The sequence below is a fragment of the Heterodontus francisci genome, chromosome 5 (assembly GCF_036365525.1).
Source record: "Heterodontus francisci isolate sHetFra1 chromosome 5, sHetFra1.hap1, whole genome shotgun sequence".
Taxonomy (NCBI): Eukaryota; Metazoa; Chordata; class Chondrichthyes; order Heterodontiformes; family Heterodontidae; genus Heterodontus; species Heterodontus francisci.
Window position 1 is genome coordinate 58,767,603 of NC_090375.1, and position 12,454 is coordinate 58,780,056.

Below are 12,454 nucleotides of genomic sequence, written 5' to 3' on the forward strand. Positions count from 1 at the left end.
TGTAACCACTTCTCTAAAACCCCTGTCAATGACGCTTTCTGCCACCTGCATGCTCCTAAGTGCATCCAGTTGCTGCTCCACCCGATCCATGCGGTCTGTGAGGAGCTGCAACTGGGTACACTTCCTGCAGATGTAGTCATCCGCAACGCTGGAAGCGTCACGGACCTCCCACATCTCACAGGTGAAGCACTTCACCCCTCTAACTGACATTTCTAGCACTAATTAATAAATTAATTTAAAATAAATAAATACTTATTAAATCCTTACTAAATTGTTATAATAACTATATGGTCCCTCGTGCTAGTTTCCTACTATAAATATTAAATGCTAACTAAATACAGTCATCCCCTCCCTCTGGTTTTGATACTCTACTTATTAATTTTTTAATTAGGGTCTTAATCAATTTTTATCAATGTTTTATTTTCAAATTCAGTACAGATTCCCTACCAGCCAATCAGGTCACAGCTTTCCTGTGACGTCACTTTTTCCATTTTTTTTACCAGAGGTAAGTTTTTTATACTTCCTCGTCCGGAACTCCGCCCTCCGAGTCTTCTTCCTGGATGTAGGCCACGAATCTCCGAGGTAAGTTTTTCATACTTACCAGTCCGGAACTCCGCCCTCCGAGTCTTCTTCCTGGATGTAGGCCGCGAATCCCCGAGGTAAGTTTTTTATACTTACTCGTCCGCAACTCCGCCCTCCGAGTCTTCTCCCTGGATGAAGCAATCGCAGGCTTCGAGTCTGAGAACCAAGCGACGATCGAGGATCTGGTGAGCAACGCTGAAAGAGGGTAAAAAATTTTGTCCCGACCGGCACTCGGCAGGCAGCACCGGGAAAGTTCTTAGCCAGGGCTGATCCGAGGTTGACGCCATTGCACATGGCGACCGGAGTGAGCGAGAAAGGAAAAACAATGAGGCTGCAAATACCCGATTCTCAAAGAGAGTTAGAGCAATTTCGCAGTAACGCTATAAAATTAGGTTTAAAACCAGGAGGAAATAAATCCCAAGTCTAGCAGCGAGATTTCAAAGGGAGAAATGGTGGCCATCGCAGGAATCAGCGGAGGCTAAAAAGCACGGAAAACTTCCGATACTGGAGGGAAACATTTTAAAATGAAAGTAAAGCAAATTGAAGCTTTGGATCTTCAATTCACAATACCAGAGACGTTTGGACACATGGAAGGACCAAATCAAACCCAAAATTGGTCACTCTGGCGAAAAAGATTTCAGATACAGAATTGCTTCCAAATTAGACAGCCAGTCTGAAGCAGAGCAAGTTAACACGTTGCTATTGCAAGACAAAGCATTAATGAAACATCTGTTAAATTTGATGACGTTCTAAAAGATTTTGATAGTTATTCCAACCTGCAGAGCAATAAGATTCTGGAAAGGGCGAGATTCAACAGAAGGGTCCAGAAACCAGGTGAAATAGTCGCCGCTTTTATAAATTACTTTTACCGACTATTTGATGGATGTAAACATGGTGACTAAAAGCAGAATTAATAAGAGACCGCATTGTAGTGGGTATTGCTGATGCATCCCTATCGGATTTATTGCAGTCTAAGGAAGACCTCACCCTGGTCAAAGCTATTCAGCTGGTGAGACAAGCAGAGATCTGGAAGAACAACAGAGCAATCCTGAGAGGTGAAGAAAGACCTTGGTTCAGGAAACCTCCAGCCACTGTACAGTTCCTTGGTCAGAGGGTTGGAAAAGCAGCACCAGAAAAGAAAGCACACTGTGGGGGAAGTGCAAGATGCCAAGAAACCCTGCCAGTGCTGTGGTGCCAGAAATACCCACAGGTGCGAACAGTGTCCTGCAAACAAATCTAGAATGCTTCCACTGTAAGAAAATAGGGCATTTTTATAAATGTGCCAAAGTAAAATCTCTACTCCCACAAGTTCGTAAGAAAAAGCATTCAACCATAGCATGATTAGTAAAGTTAAGCAACCTCCATCAGGAGAGCAATCAAAACACTTTCTCAGAGAGATCAATGATCCTAATCAGGCATTTGGTCTCTAGATACATATGTCAACGGACATATCACTAATTTAAAACTGGGCACTGGAGTAAGTGTATATTCTTATCACTCAAAGAGCCGTGGTTATCAATGTATTACCTGCAGCCAACAGAAATTCGCTTACCTAACCCAGGAGGGGTTGAACTTGAGCAGGTAAAGGAAAAGCTTCAGGCAGCACTCCAGTACAAGGGAAAGCAGATATTGGAAACATTGTATGTTCTAAGGAATCGGGAATTCTCTCTCTTAAGTAGAAGAGCTTGTATTGGCCTTCATCTTATAAGGAAAGTGGAAGAAGTTAAGCAACAAGAATCCAGGAATCACTTCCAAAAAGAATTTCTGAAATTGTTTATTGCTCTAGGGAGACTGAAGACCGAATAGAGTATTACTTTGTGAAAAGATGCTAAACCTTGTCTTTTCACACCTAGGAAGATTCCACACCCAGTAATGAAGCATGTCCAACATCAACTAGAAAACATGACCTGGATGGGAGTCATTTCTCCTATTACTGAACCTACAGAGTGGCATTCATGAATGGTTCCAGTTCCTAAATCTAACGGTCTTCACATTTGTGTAGATTTAATTCAACTTGATAAGGCTGTGGCATGAGCAGTTCATCCAACATCCACAGTGGTCAAAAGCTTGGCAAAGTTATCCAAAAGTACCATCTTCACGAAGCTTGATGCGGATAGTAGCTTTTGGCAAGTTCCATTGGACAAGGGGGTCAAGACTGTTGACAACCTTTATTAGTCTGGAAGATTTTGTTTTAATCGTCTACCATTCGAAATCACATCAGCACCAGAAATATTCCAAAGAACTATGTCGAATATTCTACAGGGCCTTAAAAGGTGTAATATGCTGACATCTTAGTTCACGGTGAGTCCATTGAAGAACATGACCTGAGGGTTAGAGCGGTTTTGAATTATCTGCAAGACGAAGGCCTAACGCTTAATGAGAAGTGTGAGTTTTCAAAAATGCCTTTCCAATTTTAGGACACATTGTCAGTAACAACGGCAAAAAGGCAGACCCACAAAACACAGGAGCTATTAATGAATTCCCACTTCCCACTTCGGTCCAAGATCTTCAACGATTTCTTGGCATGGTCAGTCAGTTGGCAAAATTCGTACCCAATCTATAGCAAGTTACTGAGTCTTTATGACAACCATTAAGGAAAGCTCAAGTGTTGGGATGCATCTCAGGAGCAAGCATTTCAAAGGATCAAGGAGATGCTGATTTCGCTGGCTGTCTTAGCACATTGTAACCCTTCACTGCAAACTACAATTGCAGCAGATGCCTCATCTATAGGGATAGGGTCAGTCCTTTTCCAAGAACAGCCAAATGTATGTTGAAGACATATTATGTGTCACAAGCATTGTCTGAGAAAGAAGCTGTCGCAGTCACGTGGGTTTGTGAGAAGTTCTCAGATTATATTATCGGCTTAAAGGTTGTCAAAGACAAACCACAAACCCCTAGTTTCCGAACTTGATGAAAAGGAACTCACTAAGATGCCTCCGAGAATTCAGAGATTCTGGTCGGGGTTAGATGGGAGTGTGGAATTCGAGACAGAAACAGATGAGCCATGATTTTATTAAATGGCGGAGAGGCTTGATGGGCTGAATGGCCTGCTTCTGCTCCTAATTCGTATGGTTGAGGCCAATGAGGTTCACGTACAAAACGGTATAAGGACAGGGCAAGCAACAAATGACAGCTGATGCATTTTCCAGAGCTACTGTCAACCATCCTATACAACAGGATGTTAACTTTATTAATGAATTTGAGTCATGTTCTCAGTTCACTGCATCACGATGGCCAGCAAGTTCAAAAAAGCTCAAAGAAATTTGTCATGCTCAGATGCAAGATGAAGAATGCATCTGTATCCGCCAATATTGCACGCAAGGTTTGCTGCAGCAGCATCCCAGTGGTTAGAGGATGAAAATCATCTTCAAACGCAGAAGACTCTTTACTATTGTGCATGATTTGTTGGTATATGATGGTGGCTGGTGCTTCCAGAGTCACTTAGGGTAAACATCTTGGAGAAAATACACCAGGTCTACATGGGTATAAAGAAATGTAGAGCACGGGCTTGGTCATCCATGTGGTGGCTGGGAATATCGAGAGATAAAGAAGAAATTATTTCTAATTGCCTGGTATGCACAGTGCACAGACAGGATCAGAGCCCTTATTGGGTCGGCACTTTTAGGATTGGAGAGGAGAAATAAAAAAAAATTCCAAGGGCAGCACAGTGGTGCAGTGGTTAGCACCGCAGCCTCACAGCTCCAGCGACTTGGGTTCAGTTCAGGGTACTGCCTGTGCGGAGTTTGCGAGTTCTCCCTGTGACCGCGTGGGTTTCTGCCGGCTGCTCCAGTTTCCTCCACAGCCAAAGACTTGCAGGTTGATAGGTAAATTGGCCATTGTAAATTGCCCCTAGTGTAGGTAGGTGGTAGGAGAATGGTAGGGATGTGGTAGGGAACATGGGGTTAATGTAGCATTAGTATAACTGGGTGGTTGTTGGTTGGCACAGACTCGGTGGGCCGAAGGGCCTGTTTCATAAGATCATAAGATCATAAGATCATAAGAACTAGGAGCAGGAGTAGGCCGTCCGGCCCCTCGAGCCTGCTCCGCCATTCAATAAGATCATGGCTGATCTTTTCGTGGACTCAGATCCACTTACCCACGCTCCCACCGTATCCCTTAATTCCTTTATTGTTCAAAAAGATATCTACCTTAGCTTTAAAAACGTTTACTGAAGAAGCGTCAACTACTTCACTGGGCAAGGAATTCCATAGATTAGCAACCCTCTGGGTGAAGAAGTTCCTTCTAAATTCAGTCCTAAATCTGCTCCCTCTAATATTGAGGCTATGCCCTCTTGTCCAAGCTTCACCTGCCAGTGGAAACATCCTCTCTACCTGTATCTTATCTATTCCCTTCATGATTTTATATGTTTCTATAAGATCCCCCCTCATTCTTCTGAACTCCAATGAATATAATCCCAATCTACTCAGTCTCTCCTCATAAGCCAACCCCCTCAACTCTGGAATCAACCTAGTGAACCTCCTCTGCACCCTCTCCAGTGCCAGTATATCCTTTCTCAAGTAAGGAGACCAAAACTGCACACAGTACTCCAGGTGCGGCCTCACCAGTACCTTATACAGCTGCAACATAACCTCTCTGCTTTTAAACTCAATCCCTTTAGCAATGAAGGACAAAATTCCATTTGCCTTCCTAATTACTTGCTGTACCTGCAGACCAACCTTCTGCGATTCATGCACAAGGACACCCAGGTCCCTCTGCATAGCAGCATGCTGCAACTTTTTACCATTCAAGTAATAATCCTTTTTACTGTTACTCCTACCAAAATGAATGACTTCACATTTATTAACATTGTATTCCATCTGCCAGACCTTTGCCCACTCACTCAATGTATCTATGTTCCTCTGCAAAGTTTCACAGTCATCTGCACACTTTGCTCTGCCACTCATCTTAGTGTCATCTGTAAACTTTGACACCCTACACGCGGTCCCCAACTCCAAATCATCTGTATAAATTGTAAATAATTGCGGTCCCAACACCGATCCCTGAGGCACACCACTAGTGACTGATTGCCAACCAGAATAGCACTCATTTGTCCCCACTCTCTGCTTCCAGTTAGTCAACCAATCCTCTATCCATGCTAATACTTTACCCCTGACGCCATGCATCCTTATCTTGTGCGGCACCTTGTCGAAGGCCTTTTGGAAATCTAGATACACCACATCCACTGGGTCTCCATTGTCCACCTTGCTCGCAATGTCATCTTAGAATTCCAAAAGATTTGTCAAGTATGACCTGCCCTTCATGAACCCATGCTGCGTCTGCCCAACAGGACAATTTCTATCGAGATGCCCTGCTATTTCTTCCTTGATAATAGACTCAAGCATCTTCCCTACTACAGAGGTTAAGCTAATCGGTCTATAATTCCCCATCTTTTGTCTACCTCCCTTTTTAAACAGTGGCGTCACATCTGCTGTTTTCCAATCAACTGGGACTACCCCAGAGTCCAGCGAATTTTGGAAAATTACCGTCAGTGCACCTGCTATTTCTCCCGCCATCTCTTTTAGTACCCTGGGATGCATTCCATCAGGGCCAGGAGACTTATCAATCCTTAGCTCCATTAGCTTGCCCAACACTACCTCTTCCGTAATAATGATTGTTCCCAGGTCCTCACCTACGTTTGTCTCTTTGTCAATTACTGGCATGTTATTAATGTCCTCCACTGAAGACCGATACAAAATACCTGTTCAATGCCTCGGCCATTTCATCATATCCCATAACTAAATTCCCCTTCACATCCTCTAAAGGAACAACGTTTACTTTAGCCACTCTTTTTCGTTTTATATATTTATAGAAACTTTTGCTATCTGTCTTTATATTATGTGCTAGTTGTTTCTCATGTTCCATCTTACTTTTCTTTATAGCTCTTTTTGTGGTTTTATGTTGACCTTTAAAGTTTTCCCAATCTTCTAGTTTCATGCTGCTTTTGGCCACTTTGTATGCCTTCTTTTTCAATTTGATAGCCTCCCTTATTTCTTTAGACACCCATGGCAGATTACCCCTTTTCTTCCAGTCCTTCCTTTTCACTGGAATATACTTTTGCTGAGCACTTTGAAAAATTGCTTTGAAAGTCCTCCACTGCTCGTCAACTGTCCCACCGTAAAATCTTTGTTTCCAGTCTACTTTAGCCAAGTCCTCCCTCATTCTATTGTAGTCCCCCTTGTTCAAGCACAGGACCCTGGTATTGGATTTTATCTTCACACTCTCCATCTGTATTCTAAATTCAACCATACTGTGATCACTCCTTCCAAGAGGATCCCTAACCATGAGGTCATTAATTATTCCTGTCTCATTACACAGTACTAGATCGAGGATAGCTTGCTCCCTTGTCGGTTCCATTACATACTGTTCAAGAAAACTATCACGGATACACTCAACGAATTCCTCCTCAAGGCTACCCTGACTGAGCTGGTTCGACCAATCTACATGTAGATTAAAATCCCCCATGATAATTGCAATAACAAGTGTTTCTGTGCTGTATCTCTAAATAAAATAAAAATAAATAAATAACCCTTAATGTTGAAGACCTCCATGAGATCAACTTCTGCCTTCTTGGCTTTAGTGAAAAAACACGCTCACTTGCCACTCAATTGGTATTCTCTCCAGACACGTAAGTAGTAAAAGAAAAATAAGGTTGGGGATAAGGCCAATTAGGAATACACATGATAAATTGACCGGTAAGGGCAGAAATATTAAATAATTTCTTTGTCTCAGAATTTACCAGGGAGACCAACAGGGTGGACATGACATTAGAAGAAGGGATCAAAAAAGATATCATGACATTTAAGATAAAAAGTGGGTGGGAGATCATTGATAAACTAATCAAATTTAGGGTATAATCTCTGGTCTAGATGGATTGCATTCATGTACTTTAAAAGTAGTTAGGGAAGAAACAGCAGAAGTACTATTACATATAATTAAAATTACTTAGAAAAGAGATCTGTACCAGAAGACTTGCAGATTTCTAATGTGATTCCTATATTTAAAAAGGAAGATAGAACAAGTCTAGGGACCTATAGATCAATTAGCGTAACATCAGTGCTAGAAAAACAGTGGAATCCTAATGCAAAGATGTAATAGGAACACATCTAGAAACTGAAAACAAAATAAACAGTAGTTAGCATGGATTTCAAAAGGCAGGGTAATGCTTTACCAACCTTATTGAATTTTTTGAAGAAGTGACGGAAAAGGCAGATATGGATAATGTAGTAGACGTAATATATTTGGATTTTCTAAAGGCCTTCGATAAGGTATAGCATAATACTTATGATTAAAGCCAGAACATGTGGAGTCGGGACAAGTTGCAGAATGGATAGCAAGTTAGCTACTGAAGAACAGAGTTAGAGATTAAAGTTAGTTATTCAGGCTGGCAAAAGGTAAGAAATAGTGTTAAGATCAGTGCTGTGACCACTGTTGTTCACCATTTAGATAAGCGATTTGGACTCGGGAATTGGAAGTACAATGTTAAACTTTGCAGATAACACCAAATTGAGGGGGGTGGGGGGCGAGGTGTAGTTAATACAGAGGAGGGCTGAAACAAAAAAAGGAACGCACAAGAAATAGGAGTAGGAGTGGACCATATGGCTCATCGAGCCTGCTCCGCTATTCAGAACGATCATGGTTGATCTTAGGACTCAACTCAACCTTCTCGCCCGCCTCGCCATATCCCTTGATTCCCTGCGAGACCAAAATTCTGTCTATCCTAGCCTTAAATGTATTCAACGATGGAGCATCCACAACCCTCTAGGGTAGAGAATTCCAAAGATTCACAACCCTTTGAGTGAAGTAATTTCTGCTTATCTCCGTCCTAAATGATCGACCCCTTATCCTGAGACACTACCCCGGTGTTTTAGATTTCTCGACCGGCGGAACAATCTCTCAGCTTCTACCCTATCCAGCCCCTTCAGAATCATTAATAAACATGCAGATAGGGCATGTAATTGGCAAATAAGCTTCAATATAGATAGGTATGAGGTAGTACATTTTGGTAGGAAGATTAAGGAGGTCACACACTCCTTGGAAAAGTAAGTGTCCAAACAGGGTAGAAGAACAGAGGTATCTGGGATACAGATAGTGACACAGGTTAATAGGCCAATAAAAATATCAAACCAAGCACTGAGGCTAATTTCTAAAGAGACAGAATTGAAAAGCAGAGAAGTGACATTAGATTTGTATAGAACCATGGTTGGACCACACTTGGAGTATTGTGAACTGTTCTGGTCTCCATGTTATAATGATATAGAGGCATTGTAAGAAGTGCAAACAAGATTTCCTAGAATGATAGCAGAATTGAGTTTATATCTATCAGGGAAGATTGAAAAGGCTGAACTTATTTCGCTTAAAAAAAAAGACCGAGGAGTGACCTGATCGAGGTCTTTAAGTTTATGAAAGGGTTTAATTTGGTACACATAGAGATGATGCTTCCACCTGGGGGGGGGGGGGGTGGTGGTGGTGGGGAGACCAGAGCTAGGGGCCATAAATATAAGATGGTCGCTAATAAATCCAATAGGGAGTTCAGGAGAAACTTCTTTACCCAGAGACTGGTTGAAATGTGGAAATTGTTACCACAAGGAGGAGTTGATACAAATAGCACAGATGCATTTAAGGGGCAGCTAGATAAACACATGAGGGAGAAAGGAATAGAAAGCTGATGGGGTTAGATGAACAAGGATGGGAAATATTTCATTGGAGCATACGCACTGGGATCTGTTGGGCCGAATGGCCTGATTCTGTGCTGTAAATACTGTGTAACACGTGTTATTGGGATAAAGTAAATAGAACTTTCCCTTGTATCTAACCCGTGGTGTTCCTTATGAGTTTTCAATGGGGCTATGTTGAGGGTGGTTTACTCTATATTTTGCCCATTGCTGTACCTGCCCTGGAAGTATTTGGATATTCCATTCCCAAATGTTGACCTCTCTTGTCTTGGAGCAGCACTATGAAAAAATTAGTTCCGAAGAAATATTGAAATGAGGTACATTGTAAAGCAAGAATTGTCTCCTTCTGTCAACACAGATATTTAATATTTTTTTTGTTCATTTCTCTTGTTAGTTAAAAAAGACGCCACAGGAGAAGGTTTTACCAGACAGTTCAAAGGTTGAGCTGTTAACTATGTATGCGCTGCACCTGTGTGAATGCCTTTTCGACCCATATCAAATCTGGAGACGGCACTTGGGCGGGTGAGTATACACGACCTGTGTTCAACTGTATTACTTAACAGAGGTCTCCACTTATTGTTGAGTACATGAGCTTAAGGACCAGTTTCTCTCATGCTCTCCTCACTGATCTTCCCACCTCCAGCATTCTTTAAACTGGAGCTAATGCAGAACACTGCAGACCAAGTACCCCCCTGCACTAATTCTTGTGCTCCCATCACCGTTATCCTCACTCAGCTCCCTGTGCCCCAATGAATTCACTTAAAGATCCTTGCCCTTCATTTCACCCATCATCCTTGGAAAACTTTCTTCACCCACATTCTGTGATCCTATTTTAATTCATTCTTGAAATCTGGGCATCAAGGCCATTTATTGCCCATTCCTTGTTGCCCTGGACTGATGGAGCGTCACCAACTTTGGTATGGTATTAGAATTACATATAGGCCAGACTAGTAAGGACCTAATCAATGTCATTAGTCCAAGTATCTGGATTGCCATTGCATATAACATACACTGCTTTACCCTTAGCAACCAAGTCTGTACTGGCTTTCATTTATTAACCCATATTTTTCCAAGTGCCATTTAATTTTCTCTTTGGTAATTTCTTGAAAAGTTTCCCCACCACTGATGTTCGATTAATAAACCTGTAATTTCTTGGTTTGTTCCTCTCTCCTTTTTTGCAATCCTCCACTCATCTGGCAAGGCTCCCATATCTAAGAAGGATTGGAAGTTTGTAGCCAGAGCCTTCACAATTTCCACTCTTTCTTCCTTCACCCCAACTGGCGGCTTTTCTACTTTGACCACTGCTAACTTATTAAGTACCTCCTCTTATCTATTTCTATCCTATCCAATTTCTCTGCTGCCTCCAGCTTTACTGTGACATTGGCAGTATGCTCCTCTTTAGTGAAGACAGATGCAAAGTACTCATTTAGCACCTCTGCCTCCATTAGAAGATATCCCTTTTGGTCCGTAATTGGCCTCACCCTTTGACTACCCCTTTACTATTTATAAAAGATGTTTGGGTTCCCTTTTATCTTGTTTTATGGTTGAAGAATAAATGTCGACCAAAACAATGGGAGAAGTCTGGTCTTCTTTGTATGGTGCTATGGAATCTTGTTCATCCACTTGAGATGGCAGATGGGGCTTTGGTTTAATGTCATATCTAAAATGAAACTGCATTCAAGTGTTGGCCTTCATTGAATGATTGAGTGAAGCTTGAAGCCACCATATCCTGATTTAAGATAGGAAATTGGAAAAGATAGTTCCACAACATTACTGTTGAACTGATGTCAGGAAATTCTTCACCAAAAAAGGCCTCTCAATTGCATCAAGCCAGGGAAGAACAATAAATACTGAATTTGCTGATAATGCCCACATCCCAAGAATGAATAAATAAGATGTGGTCCTCTAGCATTCTTGTGAGATCTGGTGCCAATCCTAACTACGAGAAGAAAGGAGGTGGAATTGCCTGTGTGTTCAGCTTTACCACTGGGATGTAACTATGACAGAAAACCAAAGGGATCCTTCAGTTTAACTAGAACCAGAGGACAGGTTATATTAGAATTGGTATTGTGTAATGTGACAGGATTAATTAATGACTTCAGAATAAGAGCACCTCTAGGTAGCAGCAACTACAATATGATTGAATTTTACATCCAGTTTGAAAGAGATAAGAGTGGGTCTAAGACTAGTATTTTAAACTTTAATAAGGGCAACTGTGGGCATGAAAGCTGAGCTAGCTGAAGTGAACTGGGTTACTAGGCTTGGAGATAGATCAATAGAAAAGCAGCGGCAGACATTAAAGGGGATATTTCAGAATACTCAGAAAACGTATATTCCTACTATAAAGCAAAATTCTAAGGGGAGCACCCACCATCCCTGGTTAACTAAAGAAGTTAAGGAAAGTATCAAACTTAACAAAAAGGCATATAATTGCGCAAAGATGAGTGGCAGTACAGATGATTGGTTAGAATATAAAGAACGGCAGAGATTGACTAAAAGGTTAATCAGGAGAAAGAAATTAGAATATGAGAGGAAGCTAGTTAGAAATGTAAAAACAGATAGCAAGAGTTTCTATTCTTTCTTTTGGGCCTCCTTATCTCGAGAGACAATGGATACGCGCCTGGAGGTGGTCAGTGGTTTGTGAAGCAGCGCCTGGAGTGGCTATAAAGGCCAATTCTAGAGTGACAGGCTCTTCCACAGGTGCTGCAGAGAAATTTGTTTGTTTGTTTGCAACAGCCCCGACAAACAAATTTCTCTGCAGAGTTTCTATAGGTATTTAAAAAGGAAAAGAGTAAGTAAAGTGAGTGTTGGTCCTCTAGAGAGTGAAAATGGGGAGTTAAGAGTAGATAATAAGGAAATGGCAGATGCAATGAACAAATAGTTTGCTTCTGTCATCACTATAGAGGATACAAAAAACATTCCGACAATAGCTGTAAATCAGGGGGTTGAAGGAAGAGAGGAACTTGGTGAAATTACAATCACCAGGGAAGTGGCACTGTGCAAACTGTTGGAGCTGTGGGCTGACAAGTCCCTGGGTCCTGATGGACTTCATCCTAGGGTCTTAAAAGAGATGGCTAATGAGGTAGTAGACGCGTTGGTGTTAATTTTTCAAAATTTGCTAGATTCTGGAAAGGTTCCATCAGACTGGAAAGTAGCAAATATAACCCGTCTATTCAAGAAGTGGGGGGTGGGGGGGTGGG

At 41.7% G+C, this 12,454-nt stretch overlaps 1 protein-coding gene across 3 annotated transcripts in view; it reads left to right on the forward strand.

Moving 5' to 3' along the window:
• The window catches only part of nbeal2 (neurobeachin-like 2), a 314,989-nt gene that overhangs the window by 128,541 nt on the left and 173,994 nt on the right, over window positions 1-12,454 (forward strand). For all 3 annotated transcript variants that reach the window (XM_068031502.1, XM_068031504.1, XM_068031503.1), the window contains exon 5: window positions 9,649-9,776. In XM_068031502.1, the coding sequence (XP_067887603.1) occupies window positions 9,649-9,776 (128 nt within the window). The remainder of the gene's footprint in view (window positions 1-9,648; window positions 9,777-12,454) is intronic.